The sequence below is a fragment of the Cynocephalus volans genome, chromosome 10 (genome assembly GCF_027409185.1).
Source record: "Cynocephalus volans isolate mCynVol1 chromosome 10, mCynVol1.pri, whole genome shotgun sequence".
Taxonomy (NCBI): domain Eukaryota; kingdom Metazoa; phylum Chordata; class Mammalia; order Dermoptera; family Cynocephalidae; genus Cynocephalus; species Cynocephalus volans.
The window spans coordinates 17,046,732-17,063,332 of NC_084469.1; the positions used below are offsets into that span (position 1 = coordinate 17,046,732).

At 38.7% G+C, this 16,601-nt stretch overlaps 3 protein-coding genes across 6 annotated transcripts in view; 2 read left to right on the plus strand and 1 right to left on the minus strand.

Moving 5' to 3' along the window:
* CLTC (clathrin heavy chain) overlaps window positions 1–1,217 on the plus strand; it is a 61,518-nt gene extending 60,301 nt beyond the window's left edge. For both annotated transcript variants that reach the window (XM_063109106.1, XM_063109107.1), the window contains one exon: window positions 210–1,217. In XM_063109106.1, coding sequence (XP_062965176.1) covers window positions 210–334 — 125 coding nt within the window. In that variant the 3' untranslated portion in view covers window positions 335–1,217. The remainder of the gene's footprint in view (window positions 1–209) is intronic.
* A 4,491-nt stretch (window positions 1,218–5,708) lies between these two features.
* Window positions 5,709–16,027, minus strand: PTRH2 (peptidyl-tRNA hydrolase 2). Its single transcript, XM_063110984.1, has 2 exons — window positions 15,800–16,027; window positions 5,709–6,392 (listed from the first exon to the last, which is right to left on the minus strand). The coding sequence occupies exon 2, from the start codon at window positions 6,390–6,392 to the stop codon at window positions 5,853–5,855; it is 540 nt and encodes a 179-aa protein (XP_062967054.1). The 5' UTR covers window positions 15,800–16,027; the 3' UTR covers window positions 5,709–5,852.
* VMP1 (vacuole membrane protein 1) overlaps window positions 15,989–16,601 on the plus strand; it is a 136,925-nt gene continuing 136,312 nt past the window's right edge. For all 3 annotated transcript variants that reach the window (XR_010024619.1, XM_063110982.1, XM_063110983.1), the window contains exon 1: window positions 15,989–16,177. The gene's annotated coding sequence lies outside the window, so the exon portion shown is untranslated. The remainder of the gene's footprint in view (window positions 16,178–16,601) is intronic.

A 16,601-nucleotide genomic window follows, 5' to 3' on the forward strand; every position in this document is an offset into this window, starting at 1 on the left:
GATTATTAAAGGATCCACTATTTGTTAACTTTTTAGGCAGGACCCTTCTTAGGGTAAGATTGTCATGCCAGAATTGTGGCAACCACAAGTGCCCCACACAACTCAAGTTGTGATTATGTTCCTAAAGTTGGGAAGATTGGAGTGTTCATAATCTTACAATGCTAACAGTTTCTCTCCTTCTCCTGCTTCTTTTTTGTTTTCTTCTTTAGGTCAGCCCCAGTTGATGCTGACAGCAGGACCCAGTGTTGCAGTCCCTCCCCAGGCACCGTTTGGTTATGGTTATACCGCACCGCCCTACGGGCAGCCACAGCCTGGCTTTGGGTACAGCATGTGAGATGGAAAGTTGATCCTGTAGTCACCTATTTTCGTACTGAAACATTGGCTCTACCCACTTCTCAGTTTATAACCGGGAGAAACAAGCAACGTGTTCTTGTTACCTTTATTTCATGAAGGACTACTTTTTGTTTCTAACTAAAACTTTGTTTCACATTCCACATCATTTTAGAATTTATTTTCAAAGGGGAGTAGTTTCAATGTTTTATTCACTTGAGCTTTTTTTCTTCCCCCTCATTCTTTGAAGAACGGCTTAATATTCAGTCTGTTGAGAAAAACCTGATTTGCACTCTGTAGTGTTTAATGAAACAAAGAAACTCTAACATTGAATCTCTTAAATTTAGTATATGTAAACAGCTTACAATATGTATTGTCTAAATGCATTTAAATCTCTTTTATTCAAAGAAAAGCTAAAGCAAAAATACTCATCTAAGTGACCGCGTAGGACTGTCAATGCCAACAAAGACAACACTAATCAGCATATCCTACATTGGATTGCAGAGCTCTCCAAATTATTTGAAAACTTGCCTGATTTTTAAATGAGCGTAAAAGGCCCTCTAACCTATGCAGGTTTCCCCATTATGCATATAGAAAATGCTAGTGTGTTTTGCTCACTTCATATGTAACAGATGCCCTTATGTTGTGCTGTATCCTGTGCTTTTTCTGTGGGACCATTCCATCCAGGAACAAAGCACCATGATTCCAATCTTGTGTGTATTTACTAACCCTTCCCTGAGGTTTGTGTATGTTGGATATTGTGGTGTTTTAGATCACTGAGTGTACAGAAGAGAGAGAACTCAAACACAATATTGCTGTTCTTCAGTTTTGTTTGTGGAATTTGAAATTACTCAAATATAAAATAAATTACTGGACTGTGGAAATAACGTACAATTGCAGTTTTAATTAATTACCTCTCAAACCAAAAGAACAGTAGTTTTGGTATTTTCATATTGGATACTGAGGCAGTACAGGGAGACATGAGAGGAAAAGGAATAAGGATTGGGACATGTGAAGACACTGCATTATATCATGTGCATTACTGTAGTTAATGAGGTATGCACAGTAGTCTAAAAACCAGTTACTACTATGGTGGGCTACATTTCATCTATCTCCAACATTTTAACCAACTGGTACTTTAGGTTTTTAAGCATTTCACTTAAATGAACAAATCATGGATGTTAAGTTATATTAACTTGAAATAAAATGTACTTATACGTGTAGTTAACATGCTGTTTCTCACCATGAACTATTATGGGTAGTTTAATTTTTCTTTTTCTTTTTAAACCAGTGTGTGAATCCAACTCCTGCTTATGGCTGAGAATGTCACTTAAAGTTCATTTCACTCTCCCCGCGTAATTCTTAATACATAATACATACTTAATACATAATACTTAATACTTAATACATAGCTCCCTGCCTCCTCTTGTATTGCTCTACAGCTCTTAGGCAAATTACCACGAGCGCCATGGAAAACTTTTTAAAAACTTAAACCCATGTGCCCTTCTCCCACCTTTAATCCATTCCCCCATCCCCCGCCACCATCTTCATATAGGAAATCAGAGTATTAGCTGGAAAAGTCCTTTTGGTTTATCATAGTGAAAACATTTTGACATTCAGGCTCTGTGGCTATACTTGTGTTCCTGGTTCTCTGTTCCCTTTCTTCATCATTAACAACTCAAGAGGGAGAATAGTAATGGTCCCTATGAGCTCATTCTTTTGAGAGTTAAAATTTGTTCTCATGGACCTTTCCTATATTTCCAATCAACTGGTTTTTTATCAGTGGAATGACTGTTGTCTCTTTTCCCTTCCCTAATAGAAGCAATTTAAAATACTGCAGTAAAGGTTTTCTTATATAGCATACTAAATACTTTTTTTCCAATAACAAGAGACTTGCTTTGATCAACTGTGCTGTGTCCTGTGATACTGAGTTGTCACTTAAACCACCCATAATGGGCTATAGTAGAAACTATATGGCTAGGTTCAAACCCTGAGCAAGCTGAACTTCTCAGCTTGTTTCTTCATGTGTATATTAACACAGTACTTTTCAGAATTATTTGGTAGATTATGTTTAAATGCCCAATACAAGACTGGGCAATTGTAAGTGTACAATAATTCGTGAATTAATTGATAATAAACTATTTTAAGCCAAGGGGCTTCTCTAACATTACTTGAGTTTATCAAAGATGATCTAGAAGGAACTAAAAACAGAAAACAAGGGTATTAAAAGTTCTTACCATTCTCTAAATGTAACTTGAGCAGAAGGAAAGAAAGGGCAAACAAGCTTTCAATGATCTTCCTGCCTGGTATCCACATATAGCCACTGTACGAACAAATCTGTGATACTTGTTGACAGCTATTTCAACATGGCCATTGATACAAAAACACAAGAGACTGATGATATCCAAGTAGTGCTGCTTGACTCTTCTGTAAATTTGTCATGCAGACATTCTTACTCTAGATCCTTTAATACTCTTAAATTATTGAAGATTCCCAAAGAGCTTTAGTTTGTCATTTATATCTATTGATATTTAGTGTATTAGAAATTAAAACAATTTTAAAAAATATTAATACATTTAAATATGAGGGTAGCTCAAAAAAGTTTGTCGAAAAATAGAATTAAAAGATAATATGGGACCAGCCCTTGGCTCACTTGGGAGAGTGTGGTACTGATAACACCAAGGCCAAGGGTTCAGATCCCTATACAGGGATGGCCGGTTAGCTCACTTAGGAGAGCGTGGTGCTGACAACACCCAAGTCAAGGATTAAGATCCCCTTACCGCTCATCTTTAAAAAAAAAAAGATAATATGAATCTTCCATGAATTTTTGAAGACCCATGCAGTAATAAACTCACTGCATATTAACATAAAAAACATGCATTGGTTATATGGAAAATATTGATTTACTGAATTATATGGTTCTTCCAAACATTGACACATTATATTTAAAAAAATCGTATTTGTGAGAAATACCGATCTCCTCATAAAAGTCTTCTTGGAGGCAAGGCAGATATTTTCGAAAATAGCGTCAGTTGTCCTTGAAGTTACTGACTCGTTTAGTTTATCTGTAAGGAAATGTCTGCCAGACACTCAGGTTTGAGTAACTATAATTTTTCAGTTGTTCTTGCAAATAGAAGTGTTACTAGCAGCTAGTTCAGCTCACAACTGAGTCACACAAGTCTTTTTCCTTAAACCAACAACCATACTTTGGTGTGCAGCAGAAGTGTTTAATGTTACAAAGACTCTTAAGACAAAATACTCATGTGTCAAATATAATTTTTTTACTGATTCATCAAGGACATTAGATGAAAGTGCTTGTTAGTTGTGAGTGCGGGGCAGTGAACAATACAATGACTGTACAGGTAGGTCTTTGTTTTGTGGGAGGTTGTATTAGTCCATTTGTGTTGCTGTAACAGAAATACCTGAGACTCGGTAATTTATAAAGAATAGAGGTATATTTGGCTTATGATTCTGGGACAGCTGCATCTGGCACGGGCCTCAGACTGCTTCTACTCAAGGCAGAAAGTGGCAGGCAGTTGGTGGGTACAAGCGGATCACATGGTGAGAGGAAGCAAGAGAGAGGGAGAGGAGGTGCCAGGGTCCTATAAACAACCAGCTCTCATGGGTTAACAAACAGAGCAAGAACTCACTCATTACTCCCCCCACCTAGGGAGAGCATTAATCCATTCCTGAGGGATCCACCCCCATGACTCGATCAGTTTCCAACACTGCCACATTGGGGATCAATCAAATTTCCACATGAGTTTTGGCGGGGACAACACATCCAAACTGTATCAGAGGTGCCAGCAGTTTTCCCCACCACTGCTTTTGCATCATCAGTGCAAATGTCAACATAGGGAAAAATAAAATGTCTTCATATTATAAAGTAGTTTTGACCCTCTGGAGACCCCATGGGTTCTATGCATACTTAGAAAACTATAAAATAAGATGAGTAATATAAAATAAATACTAAATACCGGTGTACTAGAAAACAAGTATATTTCCAGAATTACCAGAATTTCTATACTATTCATCCTAGTATATATTCTATGACTTACTAGTTATTTGAATTAGCCACCCTAACCCGTCCTGTTGGGAATGTCCTGATGGCTCTTTGAATTTGGAGCCATCGGGCTCTCTGAGGCAAGACTCAGAAATGACTTGAGCTACAATCATACATTTAGGATTGAGTTCAATTCAGTTACATGTTGTTGCATCACTGCTGAATCCAGTATAAACATTGTTTAGAAGCAAGTTGCTACTGTGGCATCATTCACAGTTGCAATTTCTCCTGTGCTCTCATGGCCTGTGTAAAAACTACAACATACTAAGTATTAGAACTTTCAAGACTAGCTGCAGTAGTCTTTAGCATTTCTGCCCACAGACTCCACCACTCACCACAGACCCTGAAATTGTGCTGTCTTGCTGCTTATGTTGAAGTTAACCATGGAGTTAGAGCCACTTAATGTGGATCTGTTACCAGAATTCTCCCTGCCATCATAGTTCTTAGGGATATACTAAATGTAGAATTTACTGTCAGGATCCTCCTGAAAGGCTTTTAAGAAAAATGGATTCTAGCAAGATGATGATCAGGAAGCTATGTGGCTTTAGGGAGCTGGTACCTTCTGGGAGCTGTAACCTTCATATCCTGAGCAGCTGGTATAACATAATTATTAGATTTATATCAAGTATATAAATATCAAAAATAGGGGGGAAATTACCCTTAAATAACTGAATTGCCTAGTTCCGTAAGTTCTGGGGAAAGAAACATTGGGGATGACAAAACACATCTACTTCATAGCATAAATTCTTATTGGGCCTATTTCCTCCTTCAAGGTTCATAAAGGTTACTTCAGAAGATTCAATAACTTCATTGTTAGAGCAAGTTTCCTAGGTTATGATTTATAACAACTGCTGATAACCTTTAGCCAGTGTGTGTCAGGGGAAATGAACATGAAACACTCGACAAGTGGGCTATATCACTGCGATAAAACCTCAACTTTATAACATAAGGTTAGATTCTAAACCATGAGACTCCATTATGGGTGGCTATACATGACCTTTTAATAAAGCAGGCTATCAGTCATCTAAAAAGTGACAAGGAAACAAACTGCAGTTCAAATCCATTGGGAATATCTTTGGATCTCTGATCCTCTGAGGGGGATAGCAGCAAAGTCTCTCAGAAGAAAAACTATAAACACACAAAGGGACCTAACTACGCACAGGGATATGCTGTTTCTCCCCTTTTAATCCAAATTTATCATGACCTGTTTCTCTCACCTAAAATATTTTTTTTTAGCACCTATCACTTGAACCACCAAGAGCATTTAAACAACAGTATTTTTTTTAAGCCCAAGATGACAACTGTAACTGCCAAGTACGTGATAGAAGAACAGGTGAACAGATTTTATTTTCATCTCAAGAATATTTAAATTGGGGGGGGAACTTCAGCTTTTATTGTTAGAATTTGACATGTTTCAAACATGTGATAAAGGGATCACTGTCATCAAACAAAAGTCCACCTAGTAAAGTTTTAGGTGACCAGTGACTTTGTCAATTACATCTGCTGGTCCTGGCCCAATTCCTAGGACAGTTCGAGAGCCTGGTGCAATCTGTGTACGTCCAGCATCTTGGATTAAACTTACGGTCAGTCCCAGCATTTTTGCATGGGTCAATAATTCAACCAAGGTTTCTTCATCAGGGGCTTTGACCACTACTTTGGGCTGGCCACAGTATTCCCACTGTTTTAGCACTTCAGGGTTTCTCCTCTGAATTTGCTTATAGGCAGAAACTGCAGCATGAGCACACTGGGCAGCCACTTTTCCTTTTCCCATCTTCAAGTCATTTCGAACCACAAGAATCATTTTGTACTCTCCACTCTCTCCCAAGATGCTTGCTTCGGTTCCAGTCTCTGTGTCTATCTCACTTGTCATTCTTTTGGGGAACATCCCAAAACGTACTCCGAGGCTCCAGCCCAGGCACATGCCACAAACAACTCCAGCAGCCAAGCTGAGTGTACCAGGGTGAGCCAAATATTCCATAAGCAAGGATCTGGAGAACATCTTGAGGAAAAGGAAAAAAGTTATCACTACCTAGCACTGAAAAGTTATAGGCTTATCAGATAAACACTTTCTAGGCAGCAAGCAACATTTTTGAACTATATAAAGTCATTCTGAAAAAAGGCAAAATATAGTTTACATCTTATGCATGTATCCTGTTTTCCACCGTTCTCCACCCCCTGTGTACTAGAAAAGATTCAAGCATCCACATGAAGCAATTTAGGTCATTTTGAACCTTGATGTGACTAAACACATCAAGTTCAAAATCTCTGTTCCTTAGTCTTCCCTAAATCTTATGGAGAAAGGAAATGTTATGTTTTACCAAGATGTCTAAAAGATCTAGAGAAACCTAAAATAATTCACCCCTCTTCTCCAATACAGTGCTTATTCATGTTCTCATAATGCAGTGGTTCTCAACGGAGATGGTACCAAAGAAGGTCCCCTCAGAAAAACCTCAGAGAAGTTTCTGTTGTCACAATAATTGGCCAGGGGTGAGGTGTGCTGACATTTACTAGGCCTGAGCAAGGATGCCAAAAAATCTTGCAAAATGAAGAGTTGTCCTGTTGGACATTAGTGCAAGTAAGAAACTATTAACACATGAGATTAGACCCCAACTTCATTTTACATATGAACACAAAGTAATTTTTTGCAGTTTTAATATATACATGTTTGACTTTGCAAGATGAGGTTACGTCTCATAAATCCGCTGTTACATTTAATACACCGAATCTACTGATCATCATAGCTTAGCTTAGCCTTCACTAAATGTGCTCAGAACACTTACAGTAGCCTACAGCTGTGCAAAATCATTTAGCACAAGGCCTATTTTATAATAAAGTGTTGGCTATCTCATGTAACTTTTTGAATACTGTGCTGAAAGTGAAAAACAGAATGGTTGTAGGGGTACTCACTATCAAGGCACAAGGCTGAAAGCACGCTGGGCTGAAGAATGTTTGAAGCATGAACTAAAACTAATTGCTGGATGACAGGGATGCTACAGTGACAGGGTCATCATTTCTTCTGATGAGGCTTGAGAATAGTTACTAGAAAGCACTGGGGCATAGACACTTGATGGCTTAGAAGGAACAGTGCTCTTCAGGAAGATATCAAGTTTTGACTGTACAGGTGTTTTTTTTTTTCATTATATATTTCTCTATAACAAGCATCCTGTATCTGCCTGTCTGTTCCTACAAATCTGTGATTGAGGTCCATTTCTACTAACATCCGCATACCACTGCTAATAGTAGCAAATGCCTCCACCAGTTTCTTTGCTGTGAACTTTCTCGGTACCTCAGATATAACTTCTTCCTCTGCTTCAATTTCTTCTTTCTTCCTCCAATTTGATCAGCTCGTCATTGCAAAGATCTTCAGCTACAACTACCCTATAATTTTTGCAGCTCTTCCCTAAAATTTCTGACACCTTCATTACTGGCACTTGCTGCTTCACTGCTGACCTTCACATCATGAAAATTACAGTGCCTTCTGAAGTGATGGAACCAGCCATGACTTGCTATAAACATTTCCAAATATGCAGGATCATCAGCACACTCTAGTATATCAAAAAGACTCCTTGCCTTAGCCTGGATTGTCAGTAGGCTAAATGGCATGCACTCTGTATTTCTCGTCTTCTATCCACATGACAAGTAATTTTCCCACATCAATTGTCCCAGCTCTTTTCTTCATGATGACAGTGAATTTAAGTGATGCCAACAACTTCAGTTTATCACTGATTCCCTTCTTGTTCTTTAAAATGATTAAAACTGTGGACTGTCTGACATGTGATGGCTATTACTGGCTTGCTGCCTTCATCCTGGACAATTATCCTGAGTTTCATTTCAAGAGTAATTGCCTTCCTCTTCTTCATCTCACCAGAAGCAGGAGGCACAGATGAGCGTTTTGTAGACATGATGGGATGCATAAACGTAATATCCAAAAAAACACTGGCAACACAATACAGTGCAGAGTATCAGATGCTTACCCTCGTGATTGCACGGCTGACTGGGAGCTACAGCTCGCTGCCGCCACCCAGCATCACCAAAAACTATCTTGTTGTTAGCCCAGGGAAATATCAAAATATACAGTACAGTTTCTACTGAATGTGTATCACTTTCACACTATTGTAAAGTTGAAAAATCATAAGTTGAAACAAACAAAGGGTGGGCGGGGGGAAGAAGACAGAATAATCACAAAAATTTCTTGAACTAAGTCAAGTGAACAGATACGATGTGGGGGGGGAGGGGAGTGGGTGGAGAGGAACAGGTAAAGGGACATGAAAATCAACTACAATGTATTTTGAGAACTAAAATTTTTAAAAAAGAAAGAAAAGAAAAATCATAAGTTGAACCATTATCAGTCAGGGACTGTCAATACTGAATTTTCCAGAAGTATAACTATCATATAATATGAAGGAAGATCATCCTTTATCATTTATTTAGAAAATCCTGTTACCCAGCAAAGCTGTTCATATCTGAGTCACCAATAAAACATATCAGTCTACATTTGAGGCCACTGGATTTATAATGCTTCTATGTATAGGTACAAGCAACCATCAGTTTCTTTTTCTAGGAGAGGAGTATCCAAGCATTTATATAAACAGGGCCACTATATTTATAGTGCTTATAAATGGTGCCCTTGGAATCCTGCTGAGCATAATCCACACGAAATAGATGACAATCCAGGAAACATTTATTTTATCATAAATTTCCTTTTTATTCTTTATGTTAAGGTTAGGATATTTTATTAATGTTTTTGAAATTATATGGTAGATAAATTATGCAGTATTATCAAATACTTTCATTTCAGGATAGTATAGCAGATGTTAACAAACTATTTTTTTAGATATAATTCACATACCATAAAATTCACTCTTTTAAAGTAGACAATTCAGTGGTTTTTAATATATCCACAGGGAAGGGTTTGATCCCTGTACTGGCCATCCACCAAAAAATAAATTAATAAATTAATAATAATATATCCATAAGGCTGTGCAACCATCACTGTGTGAACATCATAGAGCATAATTACACAAACCTAGATGGCATAGCCTAATACACACCTAAGCTATATGTTATAGCCATTATAATCTTATGGAACCATCATCGTATACATTATATGTTCTTGACCGAAATACTGTCATTTTCCAAAGTGGCTGCACCATTTTATATTTGTTTTACATTTATACACAAATGATTTCTTATAAAAAGTGTGTGCTGGCTCTTCTAGGGTTGAGAACTACTGCTCTAGTGCCTTAGATGGTCTCTAATTCTGAAACAAACAAAAACAATGCCCTTGCAAACAGATCTGCATATAAGTCATGGCTGTCTCCAGATCTCAAAACAGGGGTGGGAGACAGTAGTTTTAAGGAATAAGCCTGGCCAAGAGGCCTCCAGTAATGGTTAGAGAACAAGGGATTACGGATTACACTTAATCTCTAAAGAAAAGAAAACAATGTCTATAAGTAAAATGTTTATAATGTATCCAAATCATAAAAGTATAAGTTAACACAGTACACTTCTGCACTTATGTATTGCTTTTTTTTTTTTTTTTTAAAGATGACTGGTACAGGATCTTAACCCTCGACTTGGTGTTGTCAGCACCACACTCTTCCCAAGTGAGCCACGGGCCGGCCCTATGTATTGCTTTTAAAGGCTGGATGTAAGTCAAAGGTACAGTTAATAAAAAAGTAAAACAACCTGATACCCCAAGTTGCAACCTCAAATTTAAACCTTGCCCTAGAGGAGAAAAAAACTAATTTCCCTGAAATTGCTACTTAATGCTATAAAACCTACAACTACCTAAGTACATTAGAATCCTTTACTTTTAAGACACTCTCTGAAACACCTACCAAAAAACCCTTCTGCATCCCTTTCTCCATTTGCAATCCTTTCTGGAGCTACCTTCTTAAATGCCCAACTTCTACAGGCAAGAAAGCAGGATGACAAGGAGAATGTGGTGAGGGATATATCTCCTAAGAAAATGTGGTCAATTTGCATAACACACTTTGTCCACTGGTATTAGCAAAAAAAGGGTTACTGTCTTTGGTGGGGCAGAAGCGAGTTTGAGGTGGGGTCAAGAAATAGAAACAGCAGAAAGCAAATGCAATGGATATAATGGGATGATGAGAAAAAGAAAAGGAAGAGGTTTTTTTTTTTCTCTTAAGAAAGCATGAGTATGTTTAAATATCAATGGGATGGAGCCAGAGGATGGACAGGTGGATGCTCAAGATAGATAAGAGAGAAGCCTTCATGAAGGAATTTGGTTTTGGAAAGGAAGAAGGGCACCTTTCTTAATGTGAGTTTTAGATTCAGGTAGGTCAGTGGATTTGGAGGAAGAAGTTATTCATTGGCAGGAGGGAGGTCATATGAGAAGTCAAGCTGGAGGAGAGACCAGAAAGACTGTGGCAAAACACAGCAGGATTGTAGAGGATGTGTTGAAAACATGGTTAAGATTAATGATGATTCTATAATGGTACAATACTGACCATTGTGATTTTCCCAGTAGTACTTACAGGACAAAAGACTAAAACTACTTAATCACTGCCTCCAAACATACAAACCAACCTGCATCCACATTCATCCTTCACCCACCCCTCCTATTAGAATGGATAGTTAAATTTATCCAAGTTTGAATTTTGCCAGGAGTAAGCACCAAGACAAAATGGTGCAAGATAATTTACGATAAGGGCAAGAATATTTAAAATGATAGACCATGAAATCTATATGCTTAGAGAATGATCTAACAACAGGAAGGTAAGGGCTGACAGGTTACTTCACTTGGTTAGAGAGTGGTGCTGGTAACACCAGCCAGCCAGCTGCCAAAAAAAAAAAAACCCAAAAATACCCGGGGGAAAATAAAAAAGGACAGGAAGGTGACAGATGTTATCTATCTAGACATGTTATATTCAGAAGTGTGTCACTAAGTTCATCTGCCTCCTCAATTCCTTTATTTTTATGATACACTGCCTCCTTACTTCCACAAATATTGATTGACCCCCGCTTTAAGGGATACAGGAGTGCACAAAGCAGAAAAGTCCTTTCATGGAGCTTACATTCTAGTAGTGGCATTTTATTTTAATAAAGCTTTATGTTTTTATTGCTCAAAGTTTCAACAATACTTTGACATGTATTGTGTCAATTGATCCATATAACAGCGAGAAGTTAGGATTATTTCCATATCAAAAATGAAGAAATTGAGGCCAAAAGAAGTTCAATAAAACAAACATTTACTGGCTAACTACATGCTAGGCATGCACCTTGTTAGGCTGAGAATATAGTGATGAACAGTACAGGCACTGTCATAGTTGTCTATAGATGAGTGGAGGAGACAAAATAATTACAGGGGTGGTGAATATTATGAAAAGGTGTTAGGTGAATACATAAAGAACTTTAGCTCAGTTCAGAAGGTCAGGGAAGGCCTCCTTGAGGAAATGATATTGAAACTGTAACAAAGGATGAATAAGAAAGAAGAAGGAAAGATTATTTCTGGTAGAAAGGACACAAAGTGGAAAGCCATAGGAGAGAAATATGATATGTCAAATGACCTGAAAGCAGTCCTGATAGCTGAAAGACGGAAGGGAAGAGTGGCTGAGGATAAAGCCAGAAAGAAGGGCAGATTTCAGATCAAAGAAGGCTTTGTAAGCCATGTTAACCAATTTGGAAGATACCCTAAGGACAACAGGAAGCTGATACAGGAGAATGAGTTTTGTTTTCTAAAAGATAACCTGGGACTTCAATGTAAAGAATGAATTACAAGTTGACGAAAATAGATCCAGGAAGATAATTAGGAGGCTGCTATTATGTAAAATAGTAATAGTTAAGATCTACTAAGTGTTTTGCTATATATTAGGCATTGAGTAAGCACTTTACATGAATTGTCTCCTTTAATGCTCCCCAAAACCCTTTAAATACAGACCCAACTTAAACATCAACTTTGCCATGGTGCAAAAGAGAAGCATTCAGTAGAAACCATACTTTGAGTACTTGTACAACCATTCTATTTCATTTTTAGTAGAGTATTCAATAAATTACATGACATAGTCAACACTTTATTATAAAATAGGCTTTGTGTTAGATGATTTTGCCCAACTGCAGGCTAATATAAGTTTTCTGAACATGTTTAATGTAGACAAGGTTAAGCTATGATGTTCAGTAGGTTAGGTGTATTAAATACATTTTTGACTTAGGATATTTCCAACTTACAATGGGGTTATACAGACATAATCCCATCGTAAGTCAAGGAGTATCCGCATATATAATTTATACCCCATATAATTCCAAAAAAAGTTATCTAAAATTAAACCTTTTTGTTTCTGATTGTCAGAGAAGAAAGATGGAGACCTCTTTAAAAAGATGATTTTCTCACTTATTGGAGGGAGCTAAAAATTAATATATAAATTCACACACACACATACACACACACACACACAAACCGGGGGTGGGGGGGAAGAAGATATAACAACCACAATTATTTGAAGTTGATACAACAAGCAAACAGAAAGGACATTGTTGGGGGGGAGGGGGGAGGGAGAAGGGAGGGAGGTTTTGGTGATGGGGAGCAATAATCAGCTACAATGTATATCAACAAAATAAAATTAAAAAAAAAAAAAAAGATGATTATAGGTGGGTCACAGGTGACTCATATTTTTGAGCATTTACTTTTGCTATGAACATAAAAAGAAGACATTAGCCTCATTTTCATTTAAAGATGAAAAAAATAAAGACCAGACAAAGAAGCTGCTTATCCACAACGACATAATTAAGTGGCAGAACTATAAATAAAACATACCCACCTATTCTCCTTATAAAGCCACCAGTGAGAGAAAAAGAGCCCATACCCATTTAAAGGTTATGATAAAAAGCTTCTCATTTTCTCAACTTTGTATAAAAACAGATACACCAGTAAGAATGAAAACAGAGAACAGTGAAAGTTCCAAAATTACCAAGTTTGTTTATTGCTTATGGGGTCTTTAACTATAAAATGTTAAAATTAACACATATCTTTGTTCTGTAGGATGTTCTAATCTCTTATCCACCTGATCAGATTATCATCTAACTCCTCTAAAAGGGTATTCCAGTCTGTCCCTTTTTCTGCATACCTACTATAAACATATCAATAAGCCCAAAGCTTGAGACTAAGGTAAAAAAAAAAACTACAGTATTCTTAGTCTCATTGATAATCCCATGCAATGACAGCACAGTAAAACAAATACAGTTGTGCGTTGCTTAATGACAGAGTAAAGAAGTGTGATTTTGTCACTGTAAACAACACAGAGTATACTTACACAAACCTAGATGGTATAGACAACCACACACCTAGGTGCACAGTATAGCCACATGGGACCAACATTGTACATGTGGTTTTATCATTGACCAAAATGTCATTCTGTAGTACATGACTGTATATCCTATACAAGCCTCCTCTCGGTGCCTTCTAATGCTCTGCCTGACTAAACGTGATTCACTAGTGCTCTTGATACTATTACCTCCTGAACTATGCTCCACCCATTAATCATCCTCCAGTGGCTAATGCCCCTTTGCACTTTACAAACTAAAAACAAACAAAAAAACCTTTCCCAAATCTTTGACCCTCCAAACGTCTTCAATTATCTACCTCTATTTCTCCTAATCACTCACTGTACCTTGGGTGCCTCTTCCCCACTCTATTGAAACCGCTAAGCAATCAGACACTTCCTAACTGCCAAGATAGTTGCGTCTTTTTTAGGCTTCATCTTGAGTTTTCTGCACAAGCACTTAAAAATTTTAACCTTCCTCCCTTAAATTTTTTAACCCAACTTTCACCCGTTCTCATCCTAATACCTTTTTTTTTTTTTTTACAGTCTCCTTCTCTAACTCTTCTACCTCCTCTGTTTGCCTCTGATATACCAGAGGTCTTCAAAAATTCATGGAAAGATTAGTATTACCTTTTAATTACATTTTTCCACAAGCTTTTTATAGGATGTTCACATGTATTACACAAGCTTACAAATTTGGCCCTCTTTTCAGTCTATAAAATAGCTGTTAGCCACATGTGATTATGTAAATTTAGATCAAGTAAAACTTCAGTTCCTCAGTTGTACCTCACCACATTTCAAGCATTCAGTATCTCAACATCATGAAAGTGGCTAGTGTCCACTCCGTCAGAGAGTGAGATATAGAACATTTCCATCATTAAAGAAAGTTCTATTGGACAGCGCTGGTCGATATGCTCTCTTTCCATTCAATCAATTAATATTCATTGAGGACTTACTGTGCTTCAGGCACTATTTTGGATCGTGGAGATAGAGCACTTAAAAAACAAACAAAAAAACAGTCCAACTCCTCATGGAGCTAACATTTTAGTGGGAAGAGACAGACAATAAACAATTTGCCACATGAACAATCTCATTTATTACCAAATCATCATATGCCCAGGACATCTAAAAGCCTCTCCTTGGCTCCAATCTTGAACATCCATCTTCCGCTAGATTTCACCACTTACAGAACTATGAAATCTTCTAAATTGTGTCCTGAACTGAACTCAGTATCTTCACTTCCCACTCAAACTTTCTTTTTCTATATTCTTGATTTCTGAATAAACCTAGACTTTTCCTCCTCCTATGTCCTACCACATCCAAATCCTGTCGAATTCATCTCCACTACCAGTGCCCTAATTATCTCTTGCCAAAATCCTCCAAAATTAACTTCTCTATCTCTAATGTTCCCACATTTGCTTCACTCTTGCCCTAGTTCATCCTAGTCCATACTGCCATTTTAATTATACTTCTAAAACTCATGTAATTTCCCTGCTCAAAAATCATTGGCTAAACGCGTACAGAATAAAACATAACTATTAGAACGAATTCAATGCACTTCTAGGTCCTTTCAAGCAGCAATCTCACCCCATAAATCATTCTTTTCTTCTCCATTTAAAACAAACGCATAAAAACATTCTATTCACCCGTTAAAGGCCCAGTTCAAACGACACTGTTTAGTCTTTACCACTCCCCAGTCAGACGCAATTATTTCCTCTTCAGAGCTTCCGTACCACTTAAATATAGCACAGTGCCTGGGGTATAATACTTCTGTGTGATGCGGGGGAACAAAGCTTTCGACTACATTCTCAGAAACACTTTCTTTCCACGGAGGGCTCAACAGCTTGAAATGCTGTGGGTATTTTCGCACATTCGGAGAGAGCGCATCGATGCTGCCTGAATGTAGGCTTTGCTGGGAGAAATTCTGAGTCCTCCCCTGTCCGGCAGCTTGGTCCCTTCTTCCAAAGGACGGCTCGCAGAACAGGAAGAGGGCTACAGCGACCACTGGGCGGAAGCTATGAGGAAGATGAAGGGTGGGTACGACGAAATGAGGTGGAAAGAAACGTTCCAACTGTAGAGAGGATGGAGAATGACATCCCTCTCCGTCCTGTAAGCCACCTACCTAGAGGACCTCTTCTCACTCGAGACTTGCCGTTCTTCACTTCTGGGAGGCCACCACGCTTCTCTTGCGTGAGCTACCTCTTCCGGGGTTCCTGGACAACAAGTTCCGGATCAAGAACCACGAAGAGAACATTCATTCTTCCTCTTGCCACTCCCACAGAGCCCAAACCGAGAGCCGAACTGAACTCCCGCGAGGATCAGCCGAGGTTGCCGAAAGGAGCGAGGAACGTTTCTCTTCTGGAGGCGGTCTCCGGAGGGGGAACCGGACCGGAAGTGACGCGAGTGAGTTCCGGTTGGTCGGATCCCGGCGGCGGGTGTGAGAGTCGGTCGGAAGCCGCTTCCAGGATCCTGAGATCCGGAGAAGCCGGGGTCAGAGCGGGTAGGTAAACGAACGCGGGGAACTGGGGACAGAAGTCTGAGACTGTCCTCAGAGCTTGGCTTCTTCCGGAGCTCTTCCACTTAGTGCAGATCTGAGGCACCGTGATTTTGACTTCCAGCAGTGTTTTAGAGCGCTACCGCCAGGCTATCTGGGACATCTCCTCACGGTTGGTTACCCAGACATTGAACCCAGACACTGGGTTCCTGACGGTTCGTACTAAGCTTCTGTAGAGAACTCTTTCCTCTCAGGGTGTTCAGGACCTTGGAGTTAAATCGAGGTCTTCCCTGCTGATGACAGAGCTGTTTCTCAGGATCTGTCAGGTTCTTGCCCTCCCCAGCCACTAGCGCATGATGCTAAACGTTACCGCTCCTATATAAAATTCGGGCGAGAAAGTGCCGTCTAAAGCGCTGGTGGAAGGGGGTGG